Source organism: Budorcas taxicolor, chromosome 6 (assembly GCF_023091745.1).
Source record: "Budorcas taxicolor isolate Tak-1 chromosome 6, Takin1.1, whole genome shotgun sequence".
NCBI lineage: Eukaryota > Metazoa > Chordata > Mammalia > Artiodactyla > Bovidae > Budorcas > Budorcas taxicolor.
This window is the reverse complement of record NC_068915.1, coordinates 84,206,296-84,226,935: the sequence shown is the minus strand read 5'-3', so window position 1 is coordinate 84,226,935 and position 20,640 is coordinate 84,206,296. Positions and strand designations below refer to the sequence as shown.

The following is a 20,640-nucleotide window of genomic DNA, read 5'->3' as shown; positions in this document are numbered from 1 at the left end:
AGGACAAAAGAAGTGCAGAAGTTTCCTTTATCTTTACTAACATCAACAGCCATTGTATCAGTACAATATGTACAGGTAAGTGGAGACTTGCTTAATTCTGACATAGAAAGAAGTAACACTTTCCCCACTATGACTCCCACCCAAGGGTTGCAGTAAAATAATTGAGTTTGAGGGGAATTCATAATTTTTCCACAGCAGTTTGGATTTCCTGCCTGGGGGCAACCCTGTTATTTACATGTTGTACCTGGGATCTATAGCTGTTTTTTTTTTTTTAGCAATTTGGGTAGTGCTTCAAAAAGCTAACATGCAGCTTAACATTCTGTGAATGAAAAACAATATTAATGTGTAACTGCTTTTTACTTAAAACTTTTTAAAATTTTATATTGGAGTATTTAGTTGATTAATAATGTGTTACTTTCAGGTGTAGAGCAAAGTGACTCAGTTATACACATATATGTATCTATTCTTTTTCAAATTCTTTTCCCATTTAGGTTATTACAAAGTATTGAGCAGAGTTCGTTGTGCTACACAGCAGGTCTCTTGTTGGTTATCTATTTTATATTTTTATTTATCAAAAAAAAAATGCTTGGAGTATGATTGCTTTACAATGTTGTGTTACTTACTACAGTACAGCAAAGTGAATCAGCTATACATCTACATATATCCCCTCTTTTTTGGATTTCCTTGCCATTTAAATCAATGTGTGACTATTTTAAAGTGGAGAGAAGGAAGCAGAGAGATAATTTTCTTCTCTCATAAAGCTAATATTAAATTGTTATTGGTGGTAATGATTATGAATCCTTCATTTTTGTTTAATATCTGTGCTTTCTGAAGTGCTTTCATGGATATAACATTGAATATCACAGTACCATTGCTTCATAAGGGTTCTCTATAGAATAATATATAAAATTATGTATTTTTATCTGTAAAATGTTCATAAACTAGAATAATGTAACTATGTATAGACATGTGTTACCTCAAATATCTAATTAGATTATTACTTCATGTGAACAATGATTATTCATGCCAACCTTTTAAAAACATGCATGGAGTTTTCATTGCAATGAATACAATATACCAAAATTAACTGATCCTAATTTATAATATTTATAACATTATGAATTAGGATAACTGAAATACAAACTCATACTTTACAGAAATATTTCTCTAAAAAATGTGCATCCTAACACAATACTCTTAATTAACTATGCTCCAATATAAAATAAAAATAAATTCATGTAAAAATATAATTAGAAAGAGCATGCTCAGTCAGGGGATACTGGAGAGAAGGACTGGGAGTTTGGGATTAGCATATGCAAGCTATTATACATAAAATGGATAAACAACAAGGTCCTACTGTGTGGCACAGGACACTATATTAAATATCTTCTGATAAACATATTGGAAGAATATGAAAAGAATGTATATATATGTATAACTGAATCACTTTCCTGTATAGTAGAAATTAACACAACATTGTAAATCAACTATATTTCAATGAAATAAATTTTTAATTTTTAAAAAAGAAAGAGCATGCTCACTGTGATAGAGCATACTAAGAATATTTTTCTTGAACTAAATACTGTTATGTGATTTCTTTTTTTTATTAAAAATATTATATTTGTAACCCTGAGTTAAGGAAAGAGCGTTCACACACACTTAAAAGTGGAGAAGAAACAAAAAGATTGTTTTGTTCTGTTTCATTTTGCCTGTAAGTTAGTCATCACCTTTATGCTGGGTAGGTAATATTTTTATTTATAGAGTACCTCCTCCTTCTCCGTCATTCTGACACTTGTGTGAAGTCTTAAACTGAAAGAGTTCAAAGGATTAAGCCATTGTTTCTAAGCACTGCTAGTTAGCCAGGAAAGGTTCAAGCCCTAGTTTAGTGAGTAACTTCTCAGGGTGAGGCAATAATCTGATTGCCTGGGGGATCTTGGGGGAATCTTAAAGCACGGTTGCCTCTGAAGGTGCATTTGATGAAATCTTAGGTAGTCTGTGGCTGCACCAGAGTTCTGAGTGATGAAAGACCAAGAGGGAGAGAGGAAACACTACAAGTGAAAGTAAAGACTTTAAAACCGTATTTTATCAGTATCAAATTCTTTTGTAGGGCTAGACCAATGAAATAGGAAAACTTTTAAAAGAAAGCTATGTTTTAGATCCTTGCCACAGAAGCTTTGAGATTCATGGCAGTGAGATGGGTACTGCTCTGATCCAATATGGCACTTCATATTTGTGTGTGTTCTTTTTATATAATAAGGACATAATAAATAACATAGGATCATGATCATAGGATAAAAATTATTATAAACTTAGGCATCAAGAAGTCCTAAGGCATTTCTATTCTCTTCTCCTCCTGGCCGCCCCTACCTGGCAAGGTCTGCACTTACTAACTTTTTCCACTACCCATTTATCAGGGGAGGGAACTAGAGTCTAAGTAAAGGTAACTTGGCACCAAACATCATAACTCCTGAAAAATAATTTCACACCACAGATCCAGAAAGGTTCAGTCATAAGCTTTAAGGTAAGCTCATAGGCTTCACCTCCTTTGTCCCCTTTCTTCCTTCTTTCCTTCCTCTCTCCTTCCATCCTTTCTTCTTTCCTTCCTTCCCATCTTCAAATGTCTTTTGCTACTAATGTGTTTAGAGTATGGATATTCTAGGGGTGAGCAAGAGAAAATAAATAAAGATTTGGAATGGCTGACTTTTCTAATATGTCTTTCTTATTCATATTCTTTACTTGCAGACCAGTGACAGTTTCTCGGACATCTTTTCCACTGTGGATGATTTTCCTCATTGTGTTTGGAGTGGTGGCAATCCTAGGAACCACTATTGGTCTCCTAGTTCATTTTCTGGCAGTAGGTTGGTAATGAATACATTTCTATTTCTTTAAGTTTGTTGCAATCTTCATTTCTATTACCACAAGACAAAGAAACAATTGCAAACAACAAATAATCTCTTTTTAGAAAGGCCATTAATGAATGACCCAAGACCCCAGAAATAAGCATTGTCAACATTTGTCAGTGTATTACAGACATCTTTTTGAATATGCACAGGTAACATAATGTTTGCTTTATAAAGACATGAGTGCATAGATAATTGGTAAAAAGTGAAAGTCGCTCAGTTGTGTCCGACTCTTTGCCACCCTATGGACAACACAGTCCATGGAATTCTCCAGGCCAGAATACTAGAGTGGGTAGCCCTTTCCTTCTCTAGAGGATCTTCCCAACCCAGGTCTCTGACATTGCAGGTGGATTTTTTTACCAGCTGAGCCACCAGGATTCTTTACCAGCATAATGTATGCTATATAAAGACATGAATGCATGGAAAATTGGTAGATAGGCAGAAAAAGTAATCTACCAAGATGGTATCAAGGGTGTTATTTTATATTGATAATTAAAATATTATACTCATTGTATGTGATGAAGAGAGAAGGAAATGGCAACCCACTCCAGGATCCTTGCCTGGAAAACCCCATGGACAGAGGAGCGTGGTAGGCTACAGTCCATGTGATGAAGAGAAATCAAAGAATATTGAATTTTGACTATTTGTTTCTTGATACCAAAGATATTAACAATAAAAAGTCTTCTCTACATACATTTTAAGAAAGACTTTGGAAAACAAGAGAGAAGTGGAGTCATTTTTTAAAATCATGTGTTTTAACTTTAGACATTATGTTATTCATATCCTGCTATGAAAGTTTAAAAATAGGCACACAGACTTCTCATTTGTCTGTCACACTTCCCAGTAGTTTGTTACCAACATTATTATGTTTCACTGTCAACATTTATAGCACTTTATTTTGGCTTACAATTATAATTACTACAGTTTTGGAGTTTTGAATGAATATATTTTCATATTCAAATATTCATATGCTCACCATTACTCCTTTATCCATGACTTTGCTATGCTTGGATTTATTTTTCCTCCTAAGCTTCATATACTTTAGTTTTAAGACTCAAACTGTCACAGCTCTTTATAAAAAAGCGGGCCCTCCTCTGCTACCCTTATTTCCCATTTCTCAGAGCAACCGTTTTCAATTCTTTAATTCTTAACATTTCTATACCTGGACTTTTCAGCTATTGATATCTGTTTACTTTCTACTATTCATGTCATACTTCTTCACTCCCTGGCTACATGGTTGTTGATTTGGAATTTCCCTTTAGCGACTTTCTAAGAGTTATTTTCAACTGTCAACTGCGTTTAACCCCCTAATGCCTGGATTTCTTTTTTTATTATTTTATTCACTTAACTGTGGGCTTCCCTGATAGCTCAGCTGGCAAAGAATCCTCCTGCAGTGCAGGAGACCTCGGTTCGATTCCTGGGTCAGGAAGATCTTCTGGAGAAGGGATAGGCTATCTGCTGAAGTGTTCTTGGGCTTCCCTTCTGGCTCAGTTGGTAAAGAATCCACTTGCAATGCAGGAGACCTGGGTTTGATCTCTGGGTTTGGAAGATCCCTTGGTGAAGGAAAAGGCTACCCATTCTAGTATTCTGGCCTAGAGAAATCCATGGACTATAGTCCACAGGGTCTCAAAGAGTCGGAAAGCAAATTTCACTTTCACTTAGTTGTGGAATGTATGTTCCAGAAACTTTCAGGGAGGTTTACATTTTGACATGACTGAAAATATAATAATCTACTTTTGACCTTAATTAACAGTATAGAATTCTAGGTTGAAAAATGTTTTCCTTCTGAATTTTGAAGTTAGAGCTCTATAATGTTCATGCTTTTATAGTTTCTGCCAAGAATTCTGATGACATTTTGATTCCAAACTTTTGAATGATAACTCTTCTATTCTTCCATTTTCTGAAACCTTATTGGATTTTTTTCTTTGTCCCCAGTATTTTAAAATTTTATGGTAATTTGATATAATCTAGATCTTATTTTTATTCATTGTGCTGGTATTTAGTGGGTCCTTTCTATCTAGAATGTGCTTCAGTTCCTGAAATTTTTCTTGGATTTTTTTCTTTGATAATTTTCTAGCCTTTTTTCCCTCTTTCTGGGGCTCCTGTAATTTGGATATTAGGCTTCCTAAATGTAGTCTCTAATTTTCTTATCTGTTTCTCTCGATTTTTTCCATCCCTTAGTATTTTTAAAAATGACTTTCTTGGTCATTTTCTCAAGTTTATCTTCCAAACTTCTATTGAATTCTTTATTTCTGCAGTTATATGTATAACTGCTTTTAATTATCTGGTTATTGCTTTATATAACATCTTGGTTTTATTTCTTACAAAATTTTCTCCAAATATAATAATCTGTTTTAGTTTTTAGTCTCTTTCCTCAAATGTTTTCTCTGTTTATTTTGGCAATATTTCATACTAGATACTTGTCTCAAATATATGTTAATCTTTCAGCTCAGTGTCTGCTAATATTTAAGATTGGAGATTAAAGAGCTGACTGAAGCTCACTACGAAAGAGATATCTGTTGACAATGGTTTTAACTATAGACTGTGCTATTTAGGTGGTTTTGTTGAGAGAATTCAAGTTACCAGTACGTTTAGATATTTTTCTTGAACTGGTCGGAATTCCTCGGTGTAGAGAAACTTCATTTGTTTTACACAAGCATATTCTGGGCTGGGGGAAAAATAAAGTGGAGTAGGGGAAGAGTTCAGCATATACATTTTTAGAATGTGAATACGCTTTCAACAGTGTCTCTCAGTTTCACTAATCCAGAAAATTTAGCAGTTGGGGGAGACACTGGGATCTAGTTGCTTCAATCATTTAAAGCTCTTTAAATTAAGCCTTCCCTTGTCTTTTGGTCTTTTTCTGAGCTTAGAGAAAGGAGAATGTTGTAGTTCTTTTACTCCCACAGCCTTAAATAGAAATGTTCCCTTAAACTCTATTGCACCTAGAGCACTCAGTACAAAAAATACAAACAAAAAACCAAAATCCAATCCTTCAAAACCATGTGTGTGTAAATTGCAGGGTTTCTATACAGAAATAAGTTGTAAGTAATCAAGTCATGGAAAGGTTGTAAAATAAATCTTCCTGCACTTTGTCTTTCTCAATTCATATTTGCATTTGGACTACTTTATAGATGAGAATGTTAATCATAAGGTGCAAATATGTGTTTTAGATTTTTCATCTCTAAGGGGTTATTTTCATCTCATCAGGTGCCCACAGAATACAAAGGCTATATTCACAGTGATTTTAGCATACTGAACAATCTCAGTGGTATATTAGGCTTCTTGCATAGAATTAAAGTAAGAATAGAATACTCAAGAAATGATTTCCTTGGACTTCCCAGGTGGTCCAGTGGTTAAGAATCTGCCTCCTAATACAGGGGGCACAGGTTCGAACCCTGGTCTGGGAGATTCCATACGCCATGGGGCAGCTAAACCCATGGGCCACAACTACTGAGCCTGTGCTCTAGAGCCCACACACTACAAGACAAGCCACTGCAATAAGAAGCCCTTGGGCAGAGGAACCTGGTGGACTATGGTCCATAGAGTCTCAAAGAGTCTGACATGACTGAAGCAACTTAGCTTACACACAGCACAACAACTAGAGAGCAGCCCCCACTTGCCACACTAGAGAAAGTCCACCTGAAGCAATGAAGGCCCAGAGCAGCCAGATATAAATAAATTAAATTTTTAAAAGAATTGATTTCCTTGTTCTAGGGTATAGTTTCTCAGCCTTAAATATCTTAGATATTAAATGTTCCAGTTTATCCCCTGGCTCTGGGAAGATGCTCCTTGTAATTGTAATAAAATCAGTTTGGATCTGGCCAACTTATTGATTTAAACTGAAGAATAGTCATGACTGACTATTATAATAAGTAGAGATATTTAGAAATCTAAATAAAGAACTAAAGGATGCATTGTGAACAATGAATTATGAAAAATAAATTGAACAGCTTCAAGGTCTATTTTTTGCTGCCTGTAATAAAACCCAGTACACTACCATTGCAAAGCCTGATCTCTATGATAAATGATCCATGACCACAGACCAGCTAACAACAATTAACAATGTTCACTCATAAATGATTATTTATAACTACACATTTTCAGCATTCTAAGAAGTTTTCAACTTCTTTTTCCATCACTTTTCTCATTGTAAAATATTTCCACCATATTTATAATGACAACGCATCAGTTCAGTTCAGTTCATTTCAGTTGCTCAGTTGTGTCTGACTCTTTGCAACACCATGGACTGCAGCATGGCAGGCCTCCCTGTCCATCATCAACTCCCAGAGTTTACTCAAGCTCATGTCCATTGAGTCGGTGATGCCATTCAACCATCTCATCCTCTGTCGTCCCCTTCTCCTCCTGCCTTCAATCTTTCTCAGCATCAGGGTCTTCTCTAATGAGTCTGTTCTTTGCATCAGGTGGCCAAAGTTTGGAGTTTCAGCTTCAACATCAGTCCTTCAAATGAACATTTAGGACTGATTTCGTTTAGGATGGACTGGTTGGATCTCCTTGCAGTCCAAGGAACTCTCAAGTGTCTTCTCCAACACCCCAGTTCAAAAGCATCAATTCTTTGGTGCTCAGCTTTCTTAAGAGTCCAACTCTTATATCCATACATGACTAATGGAAAAAACATAGCCTTGACTAGATGGACCTTTGTTGGCAAAGTAAGGTTTTTAATATGGTGTCTAGGTTGGTCATAACTTTCCTTCCAAGGAGTAAGTGTCTTTTAATTTCATGGCTGCAGTCACCATCTGCAGTGATTTTGGAGCCCCCCAAAATAAAGTCTGACGCTGTTTCCATTGTTTTCCCATCTGTTTACAAAGAAGTGATGGGACCAGATGCCATGATCTTGGTTTTCTGAATGTTGAGCTTTAAGCCAACTTTTTCACTCTCCTCTTTCACTTTCACCAAGAGGCTCTTTAGTTTTTCACTTTCTACCGTAAGGGTGGTGTCATCTGCATATCTAAAGTTATTGATATTTCTCCTGGCAATCTTGATTCCAGCTTGTATTTCATCTAGCCCAGTATTTCTCATGATGTACTCTACATATAATTTAAATAAGCAGGGTGACAATATACAGCCTTGTCATACTCCTTTTCCTATTAGAACCAGTCTTTTGTTCCATGTCCAGTTCTAACTGTTGCTTCCTGACCTGCATATAGATTTTTCAAAAGGCAGGTCAAGTGGTCTGGTAGTCCCATCTCTTTCAGAATTTTCCACAGTTTATTGTGATCCACACAGTCAAAGGCTTTGGCATAGTTAATAAAGCAGAAATAGATGTTTTTCTGGAACTCTCTTGCTGTTTTGATGATCCAGCAGATGTTGGCAATTTGATGTTGGCAGATCCTGTGCCTTTTACAAATCCAGCTTGAATATCTGAAAGTTCATGGTTCATGTACTGTTGAAGCCTGGCTTGGAGAATTGTGAGCATTACTTTACTAGCATGTGAGATGAGTGCAATTGTGCGGTAGTTTGAGCATTCTTTGGCATTGCCTTTCTTTGGGATTGGAATGAAAGCTGACTTTTTCCAGTCCTGTGCCTGCTCCTGAGTTTTCCAAATTTGCTGGTATATCAAGGGCAGCATTTTCACAGCATCATCTTTTAGGATTTGAAATAGCTCAACTGGAATTCTATCACCTCCACTAGCTTTGTTCATAGTGATGCTTCCTAAGGCCCACTTGACTTCACATTCCAGGATGTCTGGCTCTAGGTGAGTGATCACACCATCGTGATTATTTGGGTCATGAAGATCATTTTTGTACAGTTCTTTTGTGTGTTCTTGCCACCTCTTCTTAATATCTTCTGCTTCTGTTAGGTCCATACCATTTCTGTCCTTTATTGAGCCCATCTTTGCATGAAATATTCCCTTGGTATTTCTAATTTTCTTGAAGAGATCTCTAGTCTTTCCCATTCTATTGTTTTCCTCTTTCATGTTTTATTTTAACATGGTGTCGCCTTTCTATATTCATACAGAACTTGTTGTTTAACAGTTAAATTTATCATCTAATTATATCCTTATTAGTATCTCATGTATGCTTTTATCCATTTGGAGCCTGTCTCCCCCACAAGATAATCTTCAAAGGCAATGATCACACTACAAAATAATGTTAACATTTTTTTAGTGTTTACTATATGCTAGGCACTATTATCCATTATCTAACATATTCCTAGATGTTTCTATCTATCACATATTAGGGGTAAGATGCATTATATATCAAACAGCATAATATCTATAAAAATTTAGGAAGGAAATGTAATGGATTAGATGTGGGCTTCGGGGTCAGAGAGGTCAAGAGGTCAGGTATTGATGCTTGGCTCTTTTTAGTAGCTAAGTGATGCTAGGTAAATATTTGAATATCTCTGTGCACATTTCTCTTGAAAAATAGGTATTCTTCACATGGTTTTTATAAATTATCTTCACATAGTAGATGCTTAATGTAGTAATTTTTAAAATATTTACTTTTTATTTTATTTTTTTTGGCTGTACCAGGTCTTGTTGTAGCACATGGGGATCTTTGATCTTTTTTGCAGCATGCAACATCTTTAGTTGCAGTATGTGGGATCTAGTTCCCTTATCAGGGATCAAGCCCAGAGCCTCTGAATTGGGAACACAGAGTCTTAGCCACTGGACTATCAGGGAAGTCCCAACAATTTTTATTTATACTCCAAAAATTGATTATTCTAGACATATCATTTATAGCATGTCCTAGGTTCCCTCAGAGCTCAGTTGGTAAAGAATCCACCTGCAATGTAAGAGACCCCGGTTCGATTCCTGGGTTGGAAAGATCCTCTGGAGAAGGGATAAGCTACCCACTCCAGTATTCTTGGGCTTCCACTGTGGCTCAGCTGGTAAAGAATCTGCCAGCAATGTGGGAGATCAGGTTTTGATCCCTGGGTTGGGAAAATTCCCCTGGAGAAGGGAATGGGCTACCCACTCCAGTATTATGGAGAATTTCATGGACTATACATACAGTCCATGGGGTAGCAAAGTGTTGGACTTGGCTGAGCAACTTTCACTTTCATCTGTCTCAATCAAGATGTAACTCTTCTTTTTGACCTTTGTCTGGTATAGATCTGCTCCATTATTGGTCTTATAAGTACTTTCTGCAAAGCCTAGTTTATCTAATCAACTGCCCCAGAAAGGTTCACAAGGTTTATAAATATCTAATATGAACATATTATTTACTATTAATATTTGCTATTACCATGTAATTTATATTTGGATTTGAAATCCATTTCACTAAAATAATCATTGTATCATTTTCTTATCTCACAGAAAACAAGACCTACTATTACCAAGGTAGCTTTAAAGTGCTGAATATCCCATATAATAGAAATTATGAAAAGGAGACATCACAAGAAAATAACTATCTTAGCAAAATTCTTGAGACGAAGGTAAATTAGTATTTTCTTATATTTAGTTCATTGTTAATTCTCTGAAACATAAATTTATTACTGGAATTTGATGTTTGACTCTATGTTCCCTTTAACAGATGTCTGATGCCTTTCAGAGTTCTAGCATTTATAGACAATACATCAATTCTCAAGTCATCACACTGGTGTAAGTAACTAATAACTGTTAGAAAAGATATCAACCTATCACATATATCATTATATTTCAAATACCACTATAAAAAGAGTCTGTTGACATATTACAATCATTAGCCAGTAAGTTACTAATGAATGACATCATCCTAAGCTAAATATCAGGCTAATTGTTTAGTGTACAACTAAAGCAAAGTTTGAGCTATTTAGTTAAGTTCATTTTTAGCGACACTGAGAATACATTATTTCTTAAATCACGTATGAATCATTTCTCTAGTATTTAAAGTTTTTATGTTCAGCAAATACTAACTGGTCTCTTAGACCAATGTTTGATGCTATAACATTTTTATTTAGCTGTAACATAAATACATATCCTGTTTTTTCATGTTTTTCTATTCTTGCAAGTTAGCTAAACACCTTGGAGAACTGCCCTAGAGTTCTTTTATGGTAGAAAAAAGCATATCTACACCAGACTTTGATGCGAAGGAAATCCTTTTAGTGGCCACAACAAGAAGCAAAATAGCTGTGCTGTGTTTTCTGCAAGAGTTTGCAGAAATATAGACTAGCTAATGGAGCTCTGTGTGCTGTACTTCGTCACTATTGTGTCTGATTCTTTGCAACACCATGGACTGTAGCCTACCAGGTTCATCTTTCCATGGGGATTCTTCAGGCAAGAACACTGGAGTGGGTTGCCATGGCTTCCTCCAGGGAATCTTCCCAACCCAGGGATCAAACCCAGGGCTCCTGCATTGCATGTGGATTCTTTACTGTCCGAGCCACCAGGGAAGCCCAAGAATACTAGAATGGGTAACCTATACCTTTTCCAGGGGATCTTCCTGATCTAGGAATTGAACTGGGATTCCTATATTGCTGGCAGATTCTTTACCAGCTGAGCTACCAGGGAAGTCCAATGGAGCTCTAGAATAGGAGTTAATCCAACTTTGCCACTTAGTAACCCTAGAGTCTTGAGTGAATCACTACATCACTCTGACTCTGCTTCCCTATCTATAAATAGTGATAACTAACAGACACACTGCATTCCCCATAAAACTATACTCAAGATCAAAGAAGATAATGTGTATGGAAATATTTGCAAGTAAACACTTTTCCAATGAAAGCTGTTATTGCTTTTACCTTAATCAAGGCTACCAGACTATGTCTGCCCTTCTGCTGCTCCTGGAGCTCAAGGGGACTCCTAGAATTGCAGAATGGTTCAAAAGCTCAACTTGAATTAATCTTGGGAATTGATTTTAGTATTGGAAACAGTGGGAGGCTAACACTAAAGGGTATCTTTCAAAGAGAACTGCAAACACCCGAAAGCTTCTGCTTGGTTTTCCCGCACACGTAACTTCAGGTATCCAAAGGAAATGTGAGCCCACGAAAAGTGATGGAGAGGCTACAGGTCTGAGGTTTTCATCTGGGCACACCTTGTTGATGGCTCAGACAGTAAAGAATCTACCTGCAATGTGGGAGACCCAGGTTCAATCCCTGGGTCTGGAAGATCCCCTGGAAAAGGGAATAGCAACCCACTCCAGTATTCTTGCCTGGGAAATTCCATGGACAGAGGAGCCTGGTGTGCTACAGCCAATGGGGTCACAAAGAGACATGATTGAGCATCTTAATACTTTTGACTTTCAACTGCTACTATAATCAAACTTGTATTCACTGAGTGTTACCTAGGAATGACTATATATTTATATACCAAAAGATAATCATTCATTAGAAAGATCTAAAGCATAATAATACCACTTCAGGCACTAAACTCAGAGATGTTCGACAATTCTTACAAATCTATTAGCCAGCCTCTTGGACTGCCCCCACCCGCATTCCAATACCAACCAAATCTGTCCTGAACATAAGTCAGGTTAATCTTCCACAAGCACAGTTTTATTCAACAACTTCTCTTTACCACTGCCCCTTGGCTAGCATTCAAATCCTCTTCCATCTGAGCTCAGTCTCCTAGACACTGTTGTCACTGGCCAACTGGGCATAGAGACAGAGTGCATAGTGTAATGAGCTTGGGTTAGAGAGTCAGTTGTACTGTATCTGGATCTTAGTTTAATTACTGTGTAATCTTTAGCACATTGCATGTTTGCATACTCAGTCATGTCTGACTCTTTGAGACCCTATGGACTTTAGCCCATCAGGCTCCCCTCTTCATGGAATTCTCCAGGCAAGAATACTGGAGTGGGTTGCCATTCCCTTCTCCAGGGGATATTCCCAACCCAGAGATTGAACCCAGGAAACCTGCATTAGCAGGAAGATCCTTTGCCACTGCACCACCAGGGAAGCCTCTGAGCACATTAGGTAGACTTTCAAAGTCTCAAGTTTTCCTTGTCTGCAAAAGGAAGGTAATGACACCTAAGGTGCAGGGTTGTTGTGGAGACTAAGTGTGATAATAAATGTGATAATGTAGTACCTGGAACACAGCAGATACCCAGTAAATGCTAATTAATATTATTGCTATCCCGTTATTCTGCAGTACTATTCCTCCTCTGTTCTGCCTGATAGCAATTTTTGCTTGATGGCGAAATAGTGATAAAAATATTTTAAAGTCTAGTGTGTATGTTACCTCTTCAATAAAAATTTCTCTGATACTTTAAGTAAACCATGACTTGTCTTATTTGCCGATAGGATAAACATCTTATTGCTTTGCCTCATGTATTATAACCATTTGTATAGATGTCATCTCTCTTAGAAACCTGGAAACTTCTTGAGAGTAGAAACTCTGTTATAGTCACCCTTGTATCACCCCATAACACCTAGTCACTTCTCATAGCAGCCTAATAAATGACTGATGAATTAGGAATAAATGATCCCGGTTTTTATGTGATACTTCTACTCTGTGCCTCAAGCCTTTCCTACATTTTTAGATGTGTCGAACTACTTGTCTTCCAAACTGAATAGCTGTATGCATACTGTCACCAAGCAAAGGTAGGCAGCTGGATGATCCTGTAAGTAACTTAAAGTGAAGGTACTACAGACACCTACAAAAGAACCGAAGTGAAGATACAAGAGGTCAGGGAATAAAGACAAAATGTTCATTTTCAGCAACATATGAAACCTTTACTGTGTTTTTAGTTCTGCTGACAACAGCGTGACAGCACATATATGGCTGGTATTCAAGGCGCCCAAATCAATGAAGGAAAACACAAGACGAGGAATTGAAAGCATCTTACGTCAAATGCTGAGGAACCAGTCAGGATCCTTGACTACAGATCCTGATTCGCTTACACTTGAGGGTAAGCTTATGTACTAGATGGAAGTAGTGTTACTCTCACGTTTTTATCCTGAGCATATATCACAAGCACCAAGCACAAAGCTGATTCTCATTTTTTTAATGAATAAGTCACGGTTTTATGTCAGAGCAACAATTTGTATTCTTCATTATTAAAACACGCTTTGATCATAATAATGCCACACCTTAAAACTGGTTCTCTGAGGGAAAGTGAAAGTGAAGTCTCTCAGTCATGTCCAACTCTTCGCGACCCCATGGACTGCAGCCTACCAGGCTACTCCGTCCACGGAATTTTCCAGGCAAGAGTACTGGAGTGGGGTGCCATTGCCTTCTCCGTGAGGATAGAGACTGTACCTTTTTTCCTGTTTCCTTGGTTCGCAGTAACAACATCATTCTGGTGGGGAAAGCAGACCAGTTTTGGCAGCCCTGGTGGGAAAGGTGGATCTTGCATTTACCTAGGTTGGGAGCAGGAGGACCCTCTCTGGAGGGAATGCTAAATGGGTATACGTGAGTGAGACAGGAGGCTCTGGGTTCACACACCTCTGTGACAACAGGGCAGGCTGGGCTAGGGGCCCTGCCCTTGAGTTTCTGAAGCCCCAGGGCTCTTGCTGCCTGAAGTGTGGGCTGCAATTATTCAGGAACACAGCTGCTATTTATTCTAAATTAAATAGTAAAACTTTGAACAATCCTTACAGTTGTGATGTATTCTTGTATTCTTTTCATGATCTCCTATAACTTTCAGAAATAGGATTCGATCAGCCATTATAAGACAAGTCAATTTTTAAAAGTTATTTTTGTTTACTGACAGGAATCAGGTTCACCTGGAGGTCTTCCTATTCTTCAAAGGAAATATACTAGTAATTTTCCACTTTGGATGATATAGAATACAATTCCAATTAAATAAAAAGAAGTCTCTCATGTGGAACTATGAAGATAGTATTTTCATATCACACATTCATATATAGTAAAAGAACAATTCAAATAAGCCAATATTCTCTCCCTTCTGTTGAAACTTTTTATCCTGAGATTCAAAATTATTTCTCTCTGGACCTACCATCACCAGCCCCAGGGTCAGTGACTAATGCTAGTCATTAAATTTACAATGAGCCTTTTCTTCTATTTCAGAAATCAGTAAGGTTAAAGCTGAAAAGATAATCAACAACCGTAAGTTCAGATACTTTTTAATTAAATGTTTGTGATGATGTAAAACATATCAATCAAGATTTGTTATTCTCAATCAGACACAGTTCTGATTGCTTTACATGTAACTTATTCAATCCTCACAACAATCCTAGATAAGTATTATTATTATTTGTTTTGGAAGGACTGATGCTGAAAAGTTGAAGCTCCAGTATTTTGTCACCTGATGTGAAGAGTAAACTCATAGGAAAATATCCTGATACCGGGAAAAATTAAAGGCAAAAGGAGAAGGGAATGGTTGAGGATAAGATGGTTAGATAGCATCACTGACTCAATGGACATGAATCTAAGCAAACTCTGGGAGACAGTGGAGGACAGGGGAGCCTGGCCAACCATAGTCCATGGGGTCACAGAGAGTCAGATGTAATTTAGCAACTGAACAACAAAAATTATTATTCCACTTTAGAGATGTGGAACTGAAGCATAAAGAAGTGAAGCAATTTCCTCAAATTCATCCAGCTTGTAAATGATGGGGCCGGAATTCAGACCAGGGAGTCTGGTTGCAGAGTCCATGTACTTAATGGTGTCTTTATCCACCTTGCACAGTTTCCATATCCTCCAAGTGTTGAAAAGTCTTGGAGATAGTATGATTGGTAGGAAGGTGATCCAGGGGTTGCTAGTGATTCCTGTGTAGATTACATTCTGTTCCTTTCAGTGAGAGACACTGTCAGGTAGAACAACACAAGAATGAGCTCAATCTCAGTTTTGTAATCAAACAGGATCTTGCTATTCTCAACAGTATAACACTGACTCTTTCTGACAGGCTGTGGGAGACGACCAAGGATGTCTGCTACATATGATAGAATCAAGGGTGGATCCACTGCTCAGGAAGGAGAGTGGCCCTGGCAAGCAAGTCTCAAAAAGAATGGCCGGCACTACTGTGGGGCATCTTTGATCAGTGACAGATACCTGGTGACTGCAGCTCACTGCTTTAAAAAGTAAGTTAATCTTATTGCCTGAGGCTAGGGCTTCCCTGATGGCTCAGACAGTTAAAGATTGCCTGCAGTGCAGGAGACCTGGGTTCGATCCCTGGGTCGGGAAGATCCCCTGGAAAATGGAACAGCTACCCACTCCAGTACTCTTGCCTGGAGAATTCCATGGACAGAGGAAGCTGGTGGGCTACAGTCCGTGGGGTTGCAAAGAATCGGACACAACTGGGTGACTAACACTTTCTTTGAGGGAGGCTAAAGTTCCAGTTTACACCTGTTATCCCAGTGTAATCATCAATAGGATTCCTTCTCATTCTCAAGTGTTCTGGTTTGAAACACAAATCATATGATAAGCCAATCTAAGGCTTTCCTACCTTATCAGTAAGATTGGAAAAAGTCATTCATTCTTGACATTTTATTTCTCACATGATTCTTAACTCTCATCACTTCATACTCCAGACATCCCAAATGATTTGCAATTGTTATCACACATAATTCTGTTTCATACCTCCTTCCCACTTTGCACCTGCCTGTCTCCTTCTCTCCTTGTCTTTTAGGCAAGTATGACTTAGCTCTATAGTCTCATCAAAATGCTACTTTTTCTAAGAAATCTGCCAGTCCCTAGAGCATGCAGATTTAAGTCCTCCTATTTTGTGGTCACACAACAGTTTAGGCAACTATAACTTTTTGTGTTCATGCCCATCTTTCATTAGATTTAAATTTCTTGAAGGCATGAACTATTTAATTTCTACAGCTTAATCATTTAATATAGTGTAGGTATAGGGACTCGAAGATTTTTCAAGTGAATTTAAAAAATCAGTTTGTATCACGGCTAATGGATTGCAAAGCAAGAAATCATCATTAATGTCATGAAAAGACTATAACAGATGCAGCCTGTACCTCTATTTCTCTGAAATAAATGCAAAATACATAATTTTTGTTTCTTTTAGTTCACAAGATCCAAGGAACTATACTGTGACCTTTGGCACCAGAGTAAATCGCCCCTATATGCAACACTATGTTCAGCAAATTTTTATTCATGAAAACTACATCAGGGGTGAACTTCATGATGATATTGCAGTTATATTGCTTACTGAAAAAGTTTTATTTAAGAACGATGTCCATTCAGTTTGTCTTCCTGAAGCCACACAGATTTTTCCACCAGGTGAAGGAGTTGTTGTCACAGGATGGGGAGCACTTTCATATGATGGTAAGTTAAGTTTTGAGTAGGAACTTAATATGCAAGATATGAAAGAAACAAAGGAAAAAAAGATCTAGGGATAGAACAAAAGGATCATTTACCCCTGGAGGCCCAGTACTTCCAGGAAATGGTTCCAGGAAGGTGCATATGAAGTTATGACTTTGCAAATCCTTGATTTGGAACATTCCAAGGAGGCCAATTTGGTAGAGGAAACTCCTTGACCTGGAGAACCTAACTAAAAAGGTGCTGCTGCAAAGATGTAAGAAGGGAAATAAGGACAAATGAAGACAGCATTAGAAAGATGTTTCAAATTATTCTTTAAAAAATTATTTTTCTTTGGTTTGAGTGAGGGAAAGGGACTTTTTCATTCTTAGAATGTGAAAGTGAAGTCGCTCAGTCATGCCTGACTCTTCAAAACCCCTTGGACTGTAGCCTACCAGACTCCTCCATCCATGGGATTTTCCAGGCGAGAGTACTGGAGTGGGTAGCCATTCCCTTCTCCAGGGGATCTTCCCATCCTAGGGATTGAACCCAGGTCTCCTGCATCACTGGTAGACGCTTTACCATCTGAGCCACCATGGAAGCCCAATGCTTTACAAATTTCTTTTTCTTTGGTTTGAGTGATGGAAAGGGGCTTTTTCACCCTTAGAATAGGCAGAGTCAAATATAAGTCTTATACAGAGAGGACGAAGCTAGTTTTCCATCCTGCTCTGCTACAAAGCAGCTCTTTTGCTGATAATGTTTGTGTCCATTAGGTGAATACCCAGTATTACTTCAGAAAGCACCTGTGAAGATTATTGATACAAACATTTGTAATGCTCAGGAAGCATATAATGGGGTGATACAAGACACAATGCTATGTGCTGGGTACATAGAAGGAACTATTGATGCATGCCAGGTAAGTCCGGGCATTATTCACAATGACCATATAGTATATTATCAACTACTATTTTATGTAGATTATCAATATGAAAGTAATTCTGTGCTTCAGTTAATTTAATCTTTACAATCCAGTCAAACTCCCTCTCGGCTCTGGGACTAAAGTAATTCTCCCCTATATGCTACATGTGTTTATAAGTGTTTAATAAACACATGTTGGACTTACTCTGAGTTAAGCACTGACTGAAGTCCTTTACAAATACGAATCCATTTAATCCTCATCACAAGTTTGTGATGTAGATGCTATCATTACTATCATTTTATAGATGAGGAAATTGAGGCAAAGGAAGGTAATTTGCAAAAGGGCACAAAGCTAGCATGTGGGAGAACAGGTATATAAACCAAAATAGCCTAGCTTCACAGTCCAAGCAATACTCTAAGCAATATTTCACTAAATTCTCAGTCTCAGAAATGTTTAAATTACTTCTAGACTATTTTTTTTACTTTGAGGCCTCATGGCTACAGTTTTGTTACATTTCTCAGATATGAAGCCTGCTACTCCAAGTATATCCATAATATATGTCTCCCAAAGTGTTCTCATGGAACGCTTATCAGTTCATGCTTTAAGACTCAACTTTACCCCAAAGAACCCCAGTGAATACATAGGCTAGTCCATCACAGTTGAGGTTAGACTTACATCATACACCTTCTGACAGTCTCTATGAAGCATGAACCACAAACTCATCTGGGCTTACTACTTTATGTAAGTAAAGTATCTGGAGGTAAATTCTCATAATGGCAAATATTTTTTTATTTAGGGTGACTCTGGAGGACCACTAGTTCATCCCAACTCTCGAAATATTTGGTACCTTGTTGGAATAGTGAGCTGGGGAGCAGAATGTGGGACAATCAATAAACCAGGAGTCTATACACGAGTGACTGCCTACCGCAACTGGATTGCCTCAAAGACTGGTATCTAAGAGGAAAGCATCTTATAGACCCTGTTTTAGGTCATTTTTGCCTCTTACTCCTAAACCTTATTTAACGTGTATTTTAAATTGGTGTGTATAATAACTATTTTGAAAAAACAAAACAAAACTGTTCTTGAGGGAATATTTATGAACTTTGAGCAGACTCGACTAGACAAAACAAAAGATCTCATGTTTAGTTGAGAAAAGCCTAACTGAAGAAAATGTTCCTATCAAAATGTACCATTACTATTTGTTTTCTATTTCTCGCGCCCACAACATGGTTATCTCTCCACACCACAACACTCTTGGTTTTAGTCATTCAGACTTTCTGGAATTGAGAAAATATGTCCTTGTCCACTGCAGGTTAGCAAGCAGCACTCTAGGAGACTAGAACCAATACCTTCTGAGAGTTGGTTGGAACACACTGTATATGCCTTCCTTTCTATATTTTATGGAAGGGATGTAGCTGTGAATTAAATCTGGTCTGAATTTAGGCATGGTTTAGAGTCTCCTATGTGTCATGGGGTCTTGATCAACTCTTGAAATCATTGTTTAAAAATTTCACCATAAGCAACATTAGGCAAAACAACACCTTTTTGACTTACAGAAACCAAGTAAACTAATTTTGCTTTGTTCATACAGGCTTCTGTGGAGATCCTTCATTTGTAACATGTATAAAAAGAGTAGCTATGAACCATGAAAGTATATTTTAATTAAAACAAATTTAAAAGCAAACTCTCTTTGTTCAATATGACAATTTTTTTTTCTTTTCTTTTTCTCCTTTTTTTGTTTGTTTTCTAGAGTTTTTACTGTTGATCATCTCTCTCTCTCTCTCTTTTTTTTTTTCCTGTTATTCTTGCCACTTGGTTCATAACTTGGGAGAGGGCTTCAGGGTGGCAAAAAAGCTACCTTGTTCATTCTATTAATTTCTGAGAGATTAATATTGAAACTCCAACTAAAAAAATCTTAATTTATCTACTTAAATAATTGTAATATATAGTGGAACTATATGTAATTTTGTTCTGTGTTTTCCAAGTCTTTAGTAAATTTGTTATCATATTTTACTAATTTAAAAAATAAAAAAGAAAGACAAAAAGCAGAAAAGAAATGTACCTCAAGGCTGGAGAGAGAGGCTTGGGCAAGTGGGTGGGGGAGTAAGGGGTAGGGAGGTGGGGGGTGGAAAACCAGTGGGTGGGACCCTCAAAGGGCTCTGTAGGCTGGAGGATACTGGACACACTTGAGGATGATGCTAGCCCAGCCTCAGCAGAACTGAGGCCCCAGACAGCCTGTAGAGTTTGGTCAGGTCATCATATACAATCTGAATAAATTTCAGCTTGGAGTCTAGGAAGTGGCTCTCCAGGAAGCCACAGAGGTGTCAGGCAGAGCCCAGGCATGCCTCCTCTCCCAGGCCAAGGCAGTTTGCATAGTGGGCAGGCTGCCTTCCTACACATCAGGATTTCCTGGGGTCAGTAGCCATGCAGGTCTTGCATCTTCAAGAGATGCTGGGTGTCTGTGCACTGCTGGATCAACTCACTGAAAAAGCCATCTGGGGGTCATTGTCTAGTGGGAATGCAGGCCCAGAAGGAGGGAGGTGAGCCAGACCCACAGAAGCAGATTGACCAGGCACTGATGGTGGCCTCTATTTGGGAAGAATATGTCTACCTGATCTGGGGGCTCATGGTTCATGGGCAGCTAGGAGCCAACCTCACACCCCAAATGGTGATGGAATAACCAAGAAGACAGCTCCAGAGTCAGAGATGTAGAAAATAAGTTT

At 37.8% G+C, this 20,640-nt stretch overlaps 1 protein-coding gene across 1 annotated transcript; it reads left to right on the top strand.

The window, feature by feature from the left end:
- The first annotated feature begins 67 nt into the window (after nucleotides 1–67).
- On the top strand, nucleotides 68–18,875 carry LOC128049528 (transmembrane protease serine 11B-like protein). Its single transcript, XM_052641770.1, has 10 exons — nucleotides 68–75; nucleotides 2,743–2,858; nucleotides 10,180–10,298; nucleotides 10,397–10,464; nucleotides 13,530–13,690; nucleotides 14,812–14,850; nucleotides 15,650–15,824; nucleotides 16,766–17,025; nucleotides 17,772–17,914; nucleotides 18,714–18,875. The coding sequence occupies exons 1-10, from the start codon at nucleotides 68–70 to the stop codon at nucleotides 18,873–18,875; spliced, it is 1,251 nt and encodes a 416-aa protein (XP_052497730.1).
- The last annotated feature ends 1,765 nt before the right edge of the window (nucleotides 18,876–20,640 follow it).

What these genes read in the sequence shown, in the direction of transcription:
- LOC128049528 (XM_052641770.1), top strand. An exon ending in GCAAAATTCTTGAGACGAAG is followed by an intron (nt 10,299 to 10,396) that starts GTAAATTAGTAT and finishes TCCCTTTAACAG; the next exon opens with ATGTCTGATGCCTTTCAGAG. An exon ending in GGGAGCACTTTCATATGATG is followed by an intron (nt 17,026 to 17,771) that starts GTAAGTTAAGTT and finishes TGTGTCCATTAG; the next exon opens with GTGAATACCCAGTATTACTT.